This window comes from Argopecten irradians, chromosome 2 (assembly GCF_041381155.1).
Source record: "Argopecten irradians isolate NY chromosome 2, Ai_NY, whole genome shotgun sequence".
In the NCBI taxonomy this organism is placed as follows: Eukaryota; Metazoa; Mollusca; class Bivalvia; order Pectinida; family Pectinidae; genus Argopecten; species Argopecten irradians.
The window spans coordinates 45,043,318-45,061,146 of NC_091135.1; the positions used below are offsets into that span (position 1 = coordinate 45,043,318).

The window sequence follows — 17,829 nt, forward strand, 5'->3', positions numbered from 1 at the left end:
ACCGTGTGACATCAACTCTGTCAATCGTAGCTCTTGATCAGGTGAATGGAGTGATGCTTCGTTTAACATCTAACTCTCAAATTACAAATCATTCGTCTGGATAAAGAATATTGTTGTCTCTGCTATTGTTCTTACGTTTGTTCCATTACGAATTGACAAAATTCCAGGGTGGACTCTTCCGGTTGCAGCCGATCTATAAAGTAATGGGCTACTATATTCTTATCAGATCAGCGTAAGAGAAGTGACTTGTTTGTAACGCTAGTCTGTATATAACATTCATTCAGATCAAACATGAATAGCATTTGTTTGCTTTGCTTGCTTCGTATCGTATACATATATAAACAGCTACCAATCCCTCAGCTTGCTAGATCTACTCGATATTCGGGGCTATAAATCATGACAGTATAATCAAGGTAAAAGGAGTGGAGTTTTTTGTAAAAGGATCTCAATAAAATTCATTCCGTAATTAAACATTGTCTTGTTGTTGTTTGATGTATTGAACTCCGTCTTGTTGTTGAGTTTGTAAAACTAAATAAAATTCTGTCAAATAAAACCAAATCCCAGCGTGAACTACCGATTGCCGTGGTATAATTAATGGTAGTATATCAGGTAAGAGAAGTGAAGTTTTTGTAAAAGGATCTGAATAAAATTCATTCCGTAATTAAACAAAAGTATTGTCTTGTTGTTGTTTGTAACTAAATAAAACTGCCAAATCCCAGCGTGAACTACCGATTGCAGGGTATATGTAATGGTACTTTAGTTAATCAGGTAAGTGAAGTTTTTGTAAAAGAAGTATTGTCTTGTTGTTGTTGTTTGTAACTAAATAAAACTGTCAAATCCCAGTGTGAACTACCAATTATCGGGATATAAGAAATGGCAGTATATCAGGTAAGAGAATTGAAGTTTTTGTAAAAGGATCTGAATAAAATTCTTTCCGGAATTAAACAAAAGTATTGTGTTGTTTTTGTTTGTAAATAAGTAAAACTGCCAAATCCCAGCGTGAACTACTGATTGCCGAGGTATAATTAATGGTAGTATATCAGGTAAGAGAAGTGAAGTTTTTGTAAAGGAATCTGAATAAAATTAATTCCGGAATTAAACATAGAAATTGTCTTGTTGCTGTTTGTAACTAAACAAAAGTGTCAAATCCCAGCGTGAACTACCGATTATCGGGATATAAGAAATGGTAGTATATCAGGTAAGAGAATTGAAGTTTTTGTAAAAGGATCTGAAAAAAAAATTTTCCGGGATTAAACAAAAGTATTGTGTTGTTTTTGTTTGTAAATAAGTAAAACTGCCAAATCCCAGCGTGAACTACTGATTGCCGGGGTATAATTAATGGTAGTATATCAGGTAAGAGAAGTGAAGTTATTGTAAAAGAATCGGATTAAAATTCATTCCGGAATTAAAGTATTGTCTTGTTGTTTGTAACTAAATAAAACTGCCAAATCCAAGCGTGAACTACCGATTACCGGGGTATAAGAAATGGTAGTATATCAGGTAAGAGAAGTGAAGTTTTTGTAAAAGAATCTGAATAAAATTCATTCCGAAATTAAACTGAAGTATTGTCTTGTTGTTGTTGTAACTAAATAAAAATGCCAAATCCCAGCGTGAACTACTGATTGTCGGGATATAAGAAATGGTAGTACAATTGTATATCCGGTAAGAGAAGTGAAGTTATTGTAAAAGAATCGGATTAAAATTCATTCCGTAATTAAACTGAAGTATTGTCTTGTTGTTGTTGTTTGTAACTAAATAAAAATGCCAAATCCCAGCTTGAACTACCGATTGTCGGGATATAAGAAATGGTAGTATATCAGGTAAGGGAAGTGAAGTTTTTGTTAAAGAATCAGAAGAAAATTGCTCGGGCACTTACCTGTGAGTTGCAGTGACATGGATCAATTACTAATTAGCGTACCTGTGGCTGTCAATCAAACAACAGGTGGGCTTTCCCCGCTGTCAATATGTGTGATCCCTCATTGTCTTTGTAACGCTTTGCCCGCGGCCAGGTACTTTGCTTAGTAGTTAACACAGGTTGTGATTTAGTTTACAATGGTGATTTTCCCCGTGAGTTATTCCAGAGATGTAGACATAATATAACAGAGACGTAGATAAAATAAATTATGTATGTCTCTGGTTATAATATTTTTTTTAAATTAGGACAACTCGCTACCTGTTTGGTACTATATTCTCATGATATATGTATCGTCTTGTGTTGAAATTAATATTTTAAATGAAACATATGAACGTTTCACTGAAAATCAATCATATTTACGTTAAGTTTGTAGAATCGATAACTTGCTGGACATGAAGACGAAATACATATTATGCGACTTGAACTTCTCGATATTTCTGAAAAAATGCCTTTATTGAATAAAACACGTAACATAAATCAGAATAAATTTCAAAATATCAGCAGATTTATTTATTAAAGCGTACACGGAATGGTTTGGTATATAAAGTTTTTTGTAAAAGAATCTGAAAAAAAATCATTCCGGAATTAAACAGAAGTATTGCCTTGTTGTTGTTTGTAACTAAATAAAACTGTCAAATCCCAGCGTGAACTACCGATTGCCAAATTCCAGCGTGAACTACCGATTTACGTGGTATAAGTAATGGTAGTATACGAGATAAAAGAAGTGAAGTTTTTGTAAAAGGATCTGAATAAATTTCATTCCGTAATTAAACAGGAGTATTGTCTTGTTGTTGTTTGGAACTAAATAAAACTGCCAAATCCCAGCGTGAACTACCGATTGCCGGGATATAAGTAATGGTAATGTATCAGACCTTATTATTGTTCAGATATAGACTTGCTGATCATAGATGTGATAAAAGTGAACATGTGATGGTCCGTGCAAGATTTAGACTATTAGGGTTGATGCATGTCGATCATCATACAATCATGATGCAGAGTACGTGTTTTAAGCATTTTAGCTTCACCTTGTTAAATGAATTCAATATCTGTATGCAATACCTGTGACCACCTTGTACCCCCTGTAGAGAGGTGTCCGACTGGTATACACACGTGCCAGGCGACAGGCTTTACCTGACAAAACACAGCGGGTGTTCACAGTCTTCGTGGAGCCTGCGTTATAAAATGACGTATTACGCCTGCAAAATGCTAACTAACTTTTCGGTACGATAGACCAAATACTAAAAAAGACAACATGGATCGTACAGGAGTATACCTGGTAATACAGTTTAGAACTTTACTGCGTTTTTATTCCATTCCAAAATATTTTATTGTCAACAACAAAAGTATTATATTTATTTATACAAGATGGTATATACACTGGGTTGGACATTAGGCTAAGCCTATATTTGTCTTCATTTTTGCTGAGTTATGACGACCCTTCATGCTTATGCAAGTGTATGTTATGTTTCGTCTGATATAACTTTCTACAATACAAACATTTTGATATTACTTTCTACATTACAAGCATTTTTAAGATATATTTATAATATGAATCTGCTATAAAATGCTTCTCTTCCGAGATTGAGAGGAATTTTCAGTCGATAAAGCGCCGTTTTAAACTAGACCTACAACGAAGACAAAGCCTGCAGATACCTTTAGCAGATCATTCATTGGATGCTCAGTATGTGTGATGTTTTTCTTATATACACAACATGTCACACCTACCGGTCTGAGGTAATCGGTACATATTTAGTGTTAGGGTGTTGATTGATCATATTTAGGGTGAGATGTGATCTAATTATTACTCAGGAGAGGGGTAATTACCGTTGTAACCATGACAACCTGCAATAGAATGTAAAGGTAATTATATAATTATGGTGATCCGTGTGACCTGACAGAGAAAGCAGTCTATATACACACAGAATATTGTTTCAAAAGTAATCTTACATCGCCGAATATATTAAAGATCAATCAACCCTCCATTCGTCTAGTATATTCTCCTCTTTTTTGACTAGGTCAATGTTAATAATGACCAATTGAATTGCGTTATATACAATAATTTAAATAACCGTTGTAAATTATTCTTATATCCATCAGTAGTCATTCTCGGCCCCGGCGTCATCGCTATACCACGGGACCTCTACACTCTGGAAATAAAAAGAAAACAAAATAATATGAAATGTAAAATTAACATGACTGGTTAATTTCTTATCGTCAAGCCAGCATTACATTATGTATTCTGTTAAGTATCCAACGATAAAGCAGCTTGGTAAAATCACATAGTATTTTCGTATCATATTCGTAAAAATTACGGTTATATTACGAAAGTTATGTTACGAGTTGTAAAGTAAACTACGATTTTTTTCTCAAGCCTGGCCCGGAGGCTATATTCTTCACCGGGAGGTGTGAAGACTCCCGCTGTGAGACCATGCCTCGCTGGCACAGCTACTTTACCTGTGTCCGGCCGGCTAACTGGTCGGTCAACGTCCCAATATACTTACTGTGGGCATTTCTGGGCTACTATCTAGAAGCCATTTCTTGTATTTTATTACGTTTGGGATGTGTACGTTTAAGACTATTGTATGTACGTCACGTCATCGGACCGGGAATGTAGCAATTTTCGATGTTGTTTTTTTTCTGTTTTTTTTTATTGACTTTAAAATCAGTAACATTTCCCGACGAAGATTGCCTGATAATATCATAGTCGTAGAATATAGATAATTCCGTAGTTCAAGGATGATAAAAAAAAATGATTGCCGATATGTATGAATATGTACTTGGGTTATAAAGTTGTGAGGAAAGACGATCATATACATAACGTAGGATGCATATTTGTTTCTGTTTTCATTGTAATATTGAATAAAAAAGAAGTAAATGTTAGAAGATGAACTAAATATTTTATAAGTTCGACGGAAATGAAACACTACGGAACCATATCTAAAATAAATGCATATATAACAAAATGTGTAGAAAAAAGTTTTTTTTTTTTTTCTTTTTCTTTTTTGAAAGACAAGCAGCCACTGCCGATTACACTGTATTTGGCTATCTATATATAGAGTTATGAAATTGTTACTCATAGAGCATGCAATTCCTATAATTGTTAAGAAATTATTTGTTTATAAATACTCAAATATAAACTAAAGATATACGTGTAGATATAAATACCACTGCCATAAAAATGGGATTGGGCAAGTTGTCTGTTACGTACTTTTCGTTACGTCTTGCTCTACTATATATGTAAGAGTAGGGGTATTCATATCATACAGATATTAAGAGTTGCATTCTTACTGGATATATACATATTTCTTAAAATTGTTTCCAACACAATCTATATATATACACTCACCACGGTAAACAATTTGTCGGATTGGAATTACAATATACATGTACAAATGTATACAATGAATAGCGTGACATTAAAGTCCCATAATGTGTAATTATTTGCCATGAGTCTTAAAATAAAGCACATATTTCGTATGCATAATAGAACCAGAATGCTTACATGTTGGTCACTTAATTTCAGTAACAAGTTTAGTTGATACCAACATCTGTAACAATATCTGAACTGTTTGTCTATTTCGCTAAATAAACAAGGATCTGAGAATAAGATAAAGTTTATATATATAGAGACCCATATCTTCCGGCTAAGATCACTCACAATAAGCGGTTTATGTACATTGTATATTCCCGTCTAGAAAAATTATACAATTAATACACAAATGTTAACCGTCATGTTGTGAATGTTTGGCGTCTCCTGATGATAAAAATAATAGTAAAAAACAAACAAACAAACAATTAAAAAAGTCAATATCAGTGAACGTTGGCTTTTGCATGTTTTTGCATGAATTGACAGTTAATGCAGCGAATTTCGTCAAAAATATTTTGTCCTAATTCAGAATCACATTAATGCATCATTTATATATACCAAGAATGAGTGGAAATATTTATAAAAAGTTGTCCTGCTTGAAACATATGCCTGAAATGGCACAATTTGTCGCCATTTCTTCATGAAATGTTGAGTCACGCGATCCTCTACTCTAGATCTGATATCTACAAGTTAATATTTGCATTATCTGGTATACCATTTGAATATTAATATATAATAATGTATATGTATGTCCAATTGATAAGTCAGAAAAATCAATGAACGAATTATATAACCTGAACTTTAAAAAAAAAAAACATTAAAAAATCTGTACCTATGGCACAAAAAGTCGTACAAATCCATTATATCAGGAAACAGTAGCTACACTCGCATGTCAAATGTGAGTCAAATACTAATATGTATCTTTCCCATATATATTCTAGTATATTATATGTATCTGCGAGCAAAATTTGGTTGAAATCCGTTCATAAATGAGATAGGGAAAACTCAAAGGAAAAGTAAAAGTGCATACATTTTTATAGAGAAAACATACATGCCTTCAGACGATATCATGCTATCCATGACGTCATGTTATCTGTGACGTCATTGGCATTGTTGAACCATTGAAATCTGGGTGAGGCTCTCTGAGGCCCTTTGGCACTCAAGGGAATGCGCCAAGAGCCTCAATTGAGGCCCTGTGGCACTCTAATAAGTGTTAAATGTTTTTAAAAATCGATTGAATAAGCATTGGTGTAAAGTTTTATCCTAGTTTTTATTCTGTGTAACCTGATAACAGTGAGTTATCAACACAAAATGTGCCAGAATTGGCTGATATCATGATCAGCTAACAAAGTTACAATTGACCTCTATCATGAACAGGTATCAGTTTTCTTTTCATATTTTAACTTGTACAGTCAGTTTGTTTGTTTGTTTGATTAATTAACGTCCTATTAACAGCTATGGTCATGTAAGGACGGCCTCCCATGTATGCGGTGTGTTGCGTGTATGTTGTGCGAGGTGCGTGTTTTGGGAGACTGCGGTGTATTCATGTGGTGTCTTAGCTTCTTGTATAGTGGAACTTTTGCCCTTTTTATAGTGCTATATCACTGAAGCATGCCGCCTAAGACACCAAACAACACACCCCACCCGGTCACATTATACTGACAACGGGCCAACCAGTCGTCCCACTCCCTGTACATGTATGCTGAGTGTTAAGCAGGAGCAGAAACTACCACTTTTATAGACTTTGGTCTGTCTCGGCCAGGGAACAGAACCCAAAGCCTTCCTCACAGGGGCGAACGCTCATGATCAACTCAAGGCCAAAAGTGAGGCGGTGCCAAGGGAGGCATTAGGAAAGATTAAAGTCAGTTAGCTATAGGAAGAAGAGAAAAGATAAGATCCTAAATTTAGTCGCCTTTTACAATCATGCAATAGGGGCACACTCAGAAAAAAATATTACTTACAATTACTTTGAAAAAGTAATTCTTTTACTTGGATCAAGTAATTATTTAAGTAATTCATTTATTCAATGGGTAAGTAATTGTTAGTAATTTGCAATAATTTCAAGTAATTGGATTTCAAGTAATTTTCTAGTAAATGTTGGTAAAATAATTACTTGGTAGAACTTCAAGATATAAGTAAAATGGATTATCAATTTAGTATTTGTTTTATATATGGAAAATTCAAGTAATACTTTTTAAATTTGTAGGTAATTCATAAGTAAACAAATTACTCTTTATCAGTAATAAATTTACTTATTGCAAGTAATTGATAGTAAGATTTGTACTTCCTGTATAAGTAAAAGATTTACTTAAAAGCAAGTATTTCAATTACTTGTTTTGTGGTAATTTATTTACTTGTGTTGTGGTAATTCATTTATAAAAAAATCACCAGTCAAAGATATCGAACATTAATACAACGTTTATTGACCGTAACATTTTCCTGGTTTTTCCATGATACCCTCGCTCATTAAAGATTTCCTCATAGCATAACCTGATCCTTCTTTTCTTTGATGAGTTTGTTGAAGTTAACTGTATTCACTATACATTATCTGAAATATAGAAGAAGAAAAAAAGGTTTTTAGCTGCATCATTATTATAAATTTAACAGTTCTACATAATCACAGGTTGAAGTAAAACAAGCATAAAAAGGATGCATAATAATATGTATAAATCGGTACATGTATCTCTGACCGAGTTTTCAAACACATTTTGTTTTTTGCACTGTATTGACACATGTATTTAAATTATAGTAATATTGATGCTCGAGAAGGATTTTTACTAGCAATGATATTGCAATAACATTCACTCCGAATGTTACTATAAGTCTAAAACTTACCTGTATGGATGTTGCTCCCAAAGTTGAAATCTTCATCTGGATCTGGTTAATCAGAAACATATATGTATTTATGTTTCTGGGTTGATACATCCAGAAATGCTCTTATATTTATAGCTGCAAATAACTGAACCATGAAATCCAAAATAACACAAGATGGTTCCATTTTTTGAAGACTTTGGTATGGATATTTAACACAACACCACAGAGAAGAAAATTGTATTCCTCCAACCACAACATTCTCTTTCAAAAGTGCTAGAGAGTAAGATTTCCGTTGGTAAATGGAAAAATTGGGGCACACGCTAGGATTTTCACTCTAACTGCCATATTAATAAAAAATTATTCTGTTTTTCGTTTGTCATATCTGATTGAAAACAACTATATTACAGACATGTTAACATTATTAGATGAGCCTAGTGACTAGTGATCGTGTTCCAAAAAATAGATTTAAGAAGTAAATAACACTTTTTGAAATATAAAGCTACCAGGTATACCCTATGGCTGGCCCCATGATGACTCACTGATCAGAATCCTTTCGCTTGACCGCCCTAGTCCATGGCCAGTGCCCAGCTGGGTCCATCCACTGGGGGCCAATATATCTAGATCTACAGATAAGATATCTAGATATAGTTATGCCAGCATCATACTGGTAACACATTGGAGCTTGACTTAATTAGTAGCTTTCATATATATAAAAATAAGGAAATAATGTTTATTTGGAAACCAATTTAAATATTTATATATTTTTAGATAATTCTTAGTCATTTGCCGGTAAAATTACATCTCGATTTTAGTTTAGAATAAATGATTTCTAAGTATACTGTATTTTCCGAGTGCATTTATTTTTTCATCATAACTTAATATACTGTGACCTATATCATATGTAATGAATGTGCTGTAGAAAATCTAACACTTAAATTGTTGTTTTTCTTTTCTATTATTCTATATGAGGAAGATATTTTGTAATTTATGTACCTTGACTTTAATTTCAAATGAATTTTAGTAATCATTTTACTTGGTGAATTTCTTGAAACATGAAATGACCATTTAAGTAATTTGCAGTAAAACAATTATTCTTGTAAAACCATAAGTAAAAATATCTCTATATAATAAGTAAAATATGTACTTGGTTTTTACTTAAATCTTTACTAAGTAAATTTCCTAGTAAATGATTCACTTGTCATAAGTAATTTTGACTACTTTAAGTAAAACTTAAGTAATCACCTAGTAATTACAAGTAATTTCTTATTACTAAGTAATATTATTTTCTGAGTGCAGCAGGTACAATTCTTAACGCCCTACCTGCAGGGCCACAGTCAATGAGAAAATGTAGCAGGATTCGATGCTCTACTGGCCATGGTTAAGCATTCTCATTACCGATGATTGACCCAGTTTAGATTCTCTACAATTTAATAAATCTCTGACCAAATACAAATTTCAAAATCAATGACAGCAGCTTCATTTTCCAACATTATCATGCATACGAAAATTCATCTAAATCCACACATTTGCGACCTTGATGATGAGTGATCTTACGGTTGTTCAGGCCTAGATCAAATCAAAACGAGCGAGTGTGACTGTGTGAACAAGCGGGAAAGATGCAGAGGTTGCTGACTTGAAATTTAAGTTGAGGGAACTGATATAATTTCTCTTTTGATTTAATTTTATCACCTGCTCTGGCATATCAATAAACACTTATTGTATTTTTCAGAAGGTGCAACAGAAACTACTGGAAGGTAAGATTGGATCTTTACAAAGATTAATTCATCTATGCAAGGTCTAAAGTTCTGAACAAAGTAGATATCCTTTTGCAAACTTTATGTCCTTGTTTTAAAATATGAATTTCCTCATGACTTGTCACATGTCATATTTAAATTGGTTCACAATGATAATTATTATCTATAGTCAAGGGGATTAATGTGAATGTAACATATCTAAAGTAGGTCACTGTGACCTACTTTTCACCCTCTGACATACATCATTGGAAAACTATCCCAGCCACCTGTTACTAATAAGTAGTTGTATATTTGAATCATGGTCAGGAGTGCTAGCTGCTATTGCTAGATGAAGTGAGGGGTCATGTGCAAAATTGGTATACATGTATTAGTAGAAAAATATCCTGTGCTGTTACCAAAACCACAACACAAGTTCTGTGCATGACATGACGGGAAAACCTCAACTGAACCTCACTACAAACACACATCTAACAAGAACACGCTTAATATTTTATAAAAGCAAACACCATCATGTTACAAGACTATATATAGTCAAATTCATTGATGACATCTGACAGACTACAGACAATCACACCCATTCACATATAGACACATAACTGCCACCAAGGACATATTCAAACATTCATTTTTCCCACACACAATTAAACAATAGAACATCCTCCCCGTGGCTACAGTACAAAGCACTACACTAGAGGTCTTCAAGTCACATATCCTAAAAACAGAACTTGAAGACCTAAACTCCACTTCTAGGGATCAATCTAGCTCTGATTTATTACCGTTTATGGGTAAATTTCCCCTCAAGGAATATATTCCCCTCTGGCCTAAAATTCCCCAAAAGATTTTAAAATTCCCCATTTGAAGTTAAAAAATGACCATTTTTGTAACACAATTTCCCCTGTGACTTATTTTTCATTAATTTTTTAAGACTTTTGTTTGCAAATTTCTTCATATTTATCATACACCCTCTGCATATTTTATGATAAACACAAATTTTTCATTATTGAGCTTAAAATCTTGCTTTAGTAAATCTAAAAATAAAATTGGTTGTTTTACAGTACTTTTTTTGTCAAAACGAATATAATTTTGGACCAAAATAAGAAGATTGAAATTACCCTATATTTCGCCAAACTTTTCCCCTATTTTAAAAAAGGGTAGTTTCCCCCAAAACCTAGATTGATCCCTGATTTCCTAAACTCTATCATTTTTTTATCTTATAACTATAAACTAATAAAAAAAAAAATAATAACCTGCACCTTCACAATCACTGTATATAACAACTTCACTCTTTTTCACAAACACGCCCCTGCCAATCCACACAATGTAATCATCGTCATCGATGGATTTGTGGCACCAAGAAAAAGAAGAGTTAAAGGAATAAATACAAAGGTGAAAAATAAATAAATAAAAAAAATAATTAAGATTCTGAAAGAGGCATTCTATGGGCTTAAATAAACTCCAATATGATATAAATAAGTGGTACTTGGAAAAGTGTAAATTAGAGAAAAAGAAATATTGGTTTTTAATTTCTTCATTTATACAGTGATGGAGATGCCATTAAGGTATTTGTCCGAATACGTCCTTCCGATCAGATGGACTCTGGTAACCCACAGAGTGTTGACGTGGATCAAAGTGGGCGTGCTATTATAGTGCATACAAAGCCTCAAGATAAAGTCTTTACATTTGATGAAGTGCTAAACATCCATGCACAACAGGTAAGTAATTGTATTTTTAGCCCATCACCATGTTACAATTTTTGTTCTGTTTTTTTATATTGCACTAACAGGGGTTTCAATATCGGGCAGTACCCGGTACTTTTTGCCCGTTTAACCTGGCCGTGGTCTTGCCTGATTTGGGCTAAATTACATTAGATAGCATACAGTTGGTATTGAAAAGTACCCCCTGAAATTGCAATTTGTACCGCCTCTCAGACTCCTGCACTATAGTGATTAAGTACATTATCTGTTGTATGATATTTTGCTAATAATTAATTTGGTTACTACAATCTGTCTTTTGTAATTTGTTTGATGAAAAAATAATTAACTAGTAGTTCATGGGGGAAAAACCTTGATGAATTTTACTGTAATTTGTCATGGGTTCCTGGCAGTAATGATAATTACATCTGATTTCCAGGAAGCTCTGTTTTCAGCTGTAGCCAAATCACTGATAGAGAGCTGTGTCTCCGGATATAATGGAACCATTTTCGCTTAGTAAGTATATACTAATAATGAACTAGGTCCTACTTATTAGTGAGTGACCAAATGGCACAGCTACAAGTGTTCCTCTACAGTTGGCAAATTATCTGGGTTAAACCTTATATGGACAATGTAAGTTCTCCTGTTACAGCCTGTTAATCTTTAAAAGTATATTGGAGAAAACATTACATGAAGGTGCTTAGTTCTATCATCACCGGTGAAGAGAACAGGGATAAGATTGAATATTAAGTATAATTGCTATATTGATACAAATTTTAGATGTATTAAATGTATAAATTTGCATTATTTTTTTGTCTTCAGTGGTCAGACAGGATCTGGTAAAACCTTTACCATGCTGGGTAAGTAATACTATATAAGTATTTAAATTGTCATATTTTAGAAATTTTACTGAGTCAAGCTTCTGTTTCTATGTCTTTTTAAGTTTGCCAAAAATATTACTTACATAGCTATTACATATCTAGATCATGGCCATAGTGACTAAGTGATAGTAGCCCTTCACCTCTAAGTTGTAAGTTTTAATCCCATGTATGACCACAATTGCCAGGTAATGGTGTTTTTCCCCTCCCTAACCTAGCACATCCGTAAATGAGCCAGGCTGTTAGTAGGATGTAAAAAATACCATCAAAATCTAAAGATCTATTCAATATCTTGTCTCTTTTTAGGTCCCAGTGAAGATGCTGATAACTTCCAACACAAGAAAAGAGGCATTATACCCCGAAGTTTTGAATATCTATTTAACCTTATTACAAGAGAAAAAGAGCTGGTAATTGATTTTTAAAAGACATTTGAATCTCAGACTTCTGCTTGTTTTGATAATTGATAAAACATTTGTATATCAATCTCAGTACCATTCTATAATTTTTGGACTTTTCCTTTACAAGTTTAAATTTTCTATAGATATTGCAAGATCATGTGCTATACACATGTTGTGGGTTGCTAGAGCATAATGATAAGGTTAACAGTCTCACTTGACACAGTCATACTGCAAACTAAGTGATTTTCGTGTGAGTTATTTTCATATGTACCATTAATTTGCGGATGATGAGAATTTGTAAAATGTGGAAATTTTGCTGGACATATATACTGTTAAAATTAGTTTGTTTACAATACAATCTGATTAAAATACAGATCCTTATTATCACTACGTTTGATAAGAGGATCTGACAACATCGATATCCCATTAGGGGTCACGTCCAGATGACCTTTGGAAATGGCAAATCAAATTGGCACTGCTAGAATCTTGACTGGGGACAAAATAGTTTGAAAAAGCTCTCCAAATTATTTTCGTGTGCATGTATCATCTCGCCCAAAGAGCACAACAAAGCTAAATGTACAGTATATGTATATTAGGTTTAAATGGCGTTATCAGTGGATGTAGCAATGTGTAGGAAATGTATGTGATCTGAAGTACACATGGTAAAAAGGTCATCCGAACATGACCCTTTATGGAATATTCTCATATCCTCTATTTAACGGAGTGGTAATAAGGGTCTGTATTTTAATCAAATTGTTTACAATATGTATTTTAGTTGATTATAAGGCTAATTATAAGAATAATTTCCATCTTTACAAATCAGAATCAACAAGAACATTTTATATTGAAAAATTAATATCTTTTAGCTCACCTGCTCGAAGGGCAAGTGAGCTTATGCCATGGTGTGTCGTCCATCTCCGTCCATCTCTCTGTCCGGCTTCAACTTTTCCATTTAAACAAGTTCTTCTCCAAAACTTGTAAGACCTAGAGTCCTGAAATTTGACTTATAGCATGCAGCAAATGAATGACTTTGACCTTCATTCAAGGTCACAAGGGTCAAATAGGCTAAAATATTTAAATGACTTCGTAGTAATCAAGAGGTGTAGAGACCTGATATAAGGCCTGTGACATGCTGGGATTAAGAGCTACAAATTTTGTTCAAATTGATGACCTTGACCTTCTTTTAAGGTCACATGGGTCATATAAGCTGATTTTTTGTTAATGACTTCTTAACAACCAAGAGGCCTATAAACCTGATATTGGGCAGGACCGGTGATATGCTGGGATAAGGGCTATCAAGTTTGTTCAAATGAATGACCTTGACCTTCATTCAAGGTTACAGGGGTCAAATAAGCTGAAATCTTTAAATGACTTCGTAGTAATCAAGAGGTGTAGAGACCTGATATAAGGCCTGTGACATGCTGGGATTAAGAGCTACAAATTTTGTTCAAATTGATGACCTTGACCTTCATTTAAGGTCACATGGGTCATATAAGCTGATTTTTTGTTAATGACTTCTTAACAACCAAGAGGCCTATAAACCTGATATTGGGCCGGACCGGTGATATGCTGGGATAAGGGCTATCAAGTTTGTTCAAATGAATGACCTTGACCTTCATTCAAGGTTACAGGGGTCAAATAGGCTGAAATCTTTAAATGACTTCTTAGTAATCAAGAGGCTTAGAGACCTGATATAAGGCCTGTGGCATGCTGGGATGAAGGGCTACCGAGTGTGTTAAATGAATGATCTTGTCTTGACCTTCATTAAAGGTCACAGGGCTCACATAGGCTAAAATCTGTAAATGACTTCTTAATACCGAAGAGATCTAGAGACCGAATATTGGACCTGTGACATGCTGGATGAAGAACTAGTAAATTTGTACACATGTATGACTTTGGTCATTTAAGGTCACAGGGGTCGAATAGGCTAAAATCTTTAAACAACTTATTCTTAATAACGAAGAGGCCTAGAGACCTGATATTGGTCCTGTGACATACTCAGGGGTTAAAGGGCTACCAAATTTGTTCAAAGTCACAGGGGTCAAATAGACTTAATCTTCAAACGACTTCTTCTTAATAACCGTAAGGCGTAGAGCCCCTGACCTGCTCAGGCATGATATAAATTCTTATTCACTCTCCTATTTGTTAAGTATGAACCAGGATTACCAGATAGCAGGTGAGCGATTCGGGCGCATTGGGCCCTTGTTTAAAATTTGTTTTAGTCTGTGTGATTAAGTCTTTTTGACATGAAAACATATTGTTTGACAAAATTTCAGCATGGCAATGGGAAGGAGTTCCTCACAAAATGCACATTTTTGGAAATTTATCATGAACATGTTTATGACCTGCTCGACCCCTCAACCATGAGTCTCTCATTAAGAGAGAGTATGAAAAAAGGGGTTTATGTAGAAGGTTTGGCAGAGAAATCCGTTACAAGTGCTAGTGAGGCTTACCAGGTGAGGAAAACAGTATTGGTCCTAAAAGTGAAGGATTTAATTATATGAATTTCCTTGGTAATATTTTTACAATTTGGTTAATATTTAGTGTTAACTTGCATATCCTTTATCAGTAATCTTATCATGATTTTTTTTTCAAACCAAGAATTAATTTTTCAACTGGTTTTTCTGTCTTCACTTCTGTTTGAATTCTTATATAGGCCATTTGGGCATAAGATAAAATATTGGTTGCCTAAATCTGACTAACCCACTTGAAAGACTTTTTGTAGTGAATCTGGCATTTTTTTTAAGTATAAAAATGATTATTGTGCTCTCTTTTTTGTTTGAAAATGAATAAATGATATCTGCAATATTTTACTAACATTATTGAATGCATGGCACATCTGAATTTTTTATCAATCACGGTGTTCTGTACAAGGTGTTGAATGATGGATGGATAAACAGACGAGTAGCTTCAACCTCAATGAACCGAGAGAGCTCAAGGAGTCATGCTGTATTTACAATTTTTATTGAATCTAAAGTAAGTCAGAAATGCAATATTACCTACTTACCTCCCTTTGTCAAATATAACGGCTTTTGTTATGATGACTGTTGTGTACATTTCAGAGGAATTAAAACAAAAGTAGCAATTAAATCAGAATGATTTCATACTCGATATTTGATATTTGATATTTATTTAAGCATTGATGTCACTATTTTTTAACTTCATCGGAGTATGAAAGACATTTTTTTTTTGCAAACATACCCCTATGAAATTAAAAAATAGTAACATCAAAACTTTTATTAATTTTTCAGAATAATTGATATTATAAAATCTGTTTAAAGCTAAGATTCCATTGATTTTCCAATGGATTCTTTTTTTCTAAATCAATATGCAACGTCGACATCTCTGTTGTGGCGTCATGATAACGATTTCAGTGCCACATGTTTATACTTAGATTAACACTTATTTTGTACAAATGTGACTATGAAGTTCCTCGTCTGATTTGCTGTTCAAACTATGTTTTAACAGAAAACAATCGTATACAAATCAATATCAAACTGAAATGCTTTTAACTTTATAGGAAAAGAAGTCTGGTGTGCAGAAGCTGAAAGAATCCCAGTTAAACCTGGTCGATTTGGCCGGTAGTGAACGTCAGAGAGATTCAAAGGCAGCTGGCCTGAGATTAAAGGTGAATACTTAAAACAGAAATGCACAGAGATTTTGAGTGCATTATCATAATCAAGTGTTAAATCTAACTGTATTTTCGAAATCTATCAAATAGATTTGCGACAAAAAACTGTTGAAATTTGAATCTATTACACTACAGTATCAAAATTAGAAATCTGAAAGGCATATACTACTAATAAAACAGACATAATTATGTAGATTTACAAAGACAATATTTAGCAAATCGTTAAACATTGATTGATGAATTGACAATGATTCCTTATTTCCAGTAATTGTTTGTCAGGTTTTTGTTATGGGAACTAGTTTGTTTATTTTTAATTACAGGAAGCTGGCAGTATCAACAAATCTTTGTCAGTGTTGGGGAAATGTATCATGGCTTTGGTGGACAGACCGTCTAGATCTTCTGATAAAGGGAAGCATATACCATACCGTGAATCCAAACTTACCTTCTTACTTAGGGTGAGTTGTTGAGGGGTTAGTTAGTTAATTGTTTATGGCCTGTGTGATTAGGCCTAGTACTCTAGGCTTTATCTCCCCGACTAATGTCGGTGTTCTCACGGTGTGAGTCTGCCTAGTACTATAGGCTTTGTCTCCCCGACTAATTTCAGTGTTCTGTCGGCATGAGTCTGCCTAGTACTATAGTCTTTGTCTCCCAGACTAATGTCAGTTTCTGTCGGTGTGATTAAGCCTAGTACTATAGGCTTTATCTCCAAGTCTAATGTCAGTGTTCTGTCGGTGTGATTAGGCCTAGTACTATAGGCTTTGTCTCCTCGTCAAATCTAAGTGTTCTGTCGACGTGAGTCTGCCTAGTACTATAGTCTTTGTCTCCCCGACTAATGTCAGTTTCTGTCGGTGTGATTTGGCCTAGTACTATAGTCTTTGTCTCCCCGACTAATGTCAGTGTTCTGTCAGTGTGATTCGGCCTAGTACTATAGGCTTTATCTCTCCGACTAATGTCAGTGTTCTGTCGGTGTGATTCGGCCTAGTACTATAGGCTTTGTCTCCCCGACTAATGTCAGTGTTCTGTCGGTGGGATTCGGACTAGTACTATAGGCTTTATCTCTCCGACTAATGTCAGTGTTCTGTCTGTGGGATTCGGACTAGTACTATAGGCTTTGTCTCCCCGACTAATGTCAGTGTTCTGTCGGTGTGATTCGGCCTAGTACTATAGGCTTTGTCTCCCCGACTAATGTCAGTGTTCTTTCAGTGTGATTTGGCCTAGTACTATAGGCTTTATCTCTCCGACTAACGTCAGTGTTCTGTCGGTGTGATTCGGCCTAGTACTATAGGCTTTGTCTCCCCGACTAATGTCAGTGTTTTGTCAGCGTGAGTGTTTAACGTCTGGTTGGAATCGTCTGTACTGTATAGTGACTAATATTCTTCAC

General features: G+C 34.2%; 1 protein-coding gene across 1 annotated transcript in view; it reads left to right on the top strand.

Moving 5' to 3' along the window:
• Positions 1-9,821: 9,821 nt before the first annotated feature.
• LOC138315654 (kinesin-like protein KIF15) overlaps positions 9,822-17,829 on the top strand; it is a gene marked incomplete at its 5' end in the record, with an annotated part of 63,050 nt that continues 55,042 nt past the window's right edge. Inside the window, 9 exons of the mRNA XM_069256835.1 lie at positions 9,822-9,850; positions 11,391-11,562; positions 11,981-12,057; positions 12,364-12,401; positions 12,726-12,826; positions 15,094-15,273; positions 15,692-15,793; positions 16,338-16,445; positions 16,769-16,903. Of these exons, the coding sequence (XP_069112936.1) occupies positions 9,822-9,850; positions 11,391-11,562; positions 11,981-12,057; positions 12,364-12,401; positions 12,726-12,826; positions 15,094-15,273; positions 15,692-15,793; positions 16,338-16,445; positions 16,769-16,903 (942 nt within the window). The remainder of the gene's footprint in view (positions 9,851-11,390; positions 11,563-11,980; positions 12,058-12,363; positions 12,402-12,725; positions 12,827-15,093; positions 15,274-15,691; positions 15,794-16,337; positions 16,446-16,768; positions 16,904-17,829) is intronic.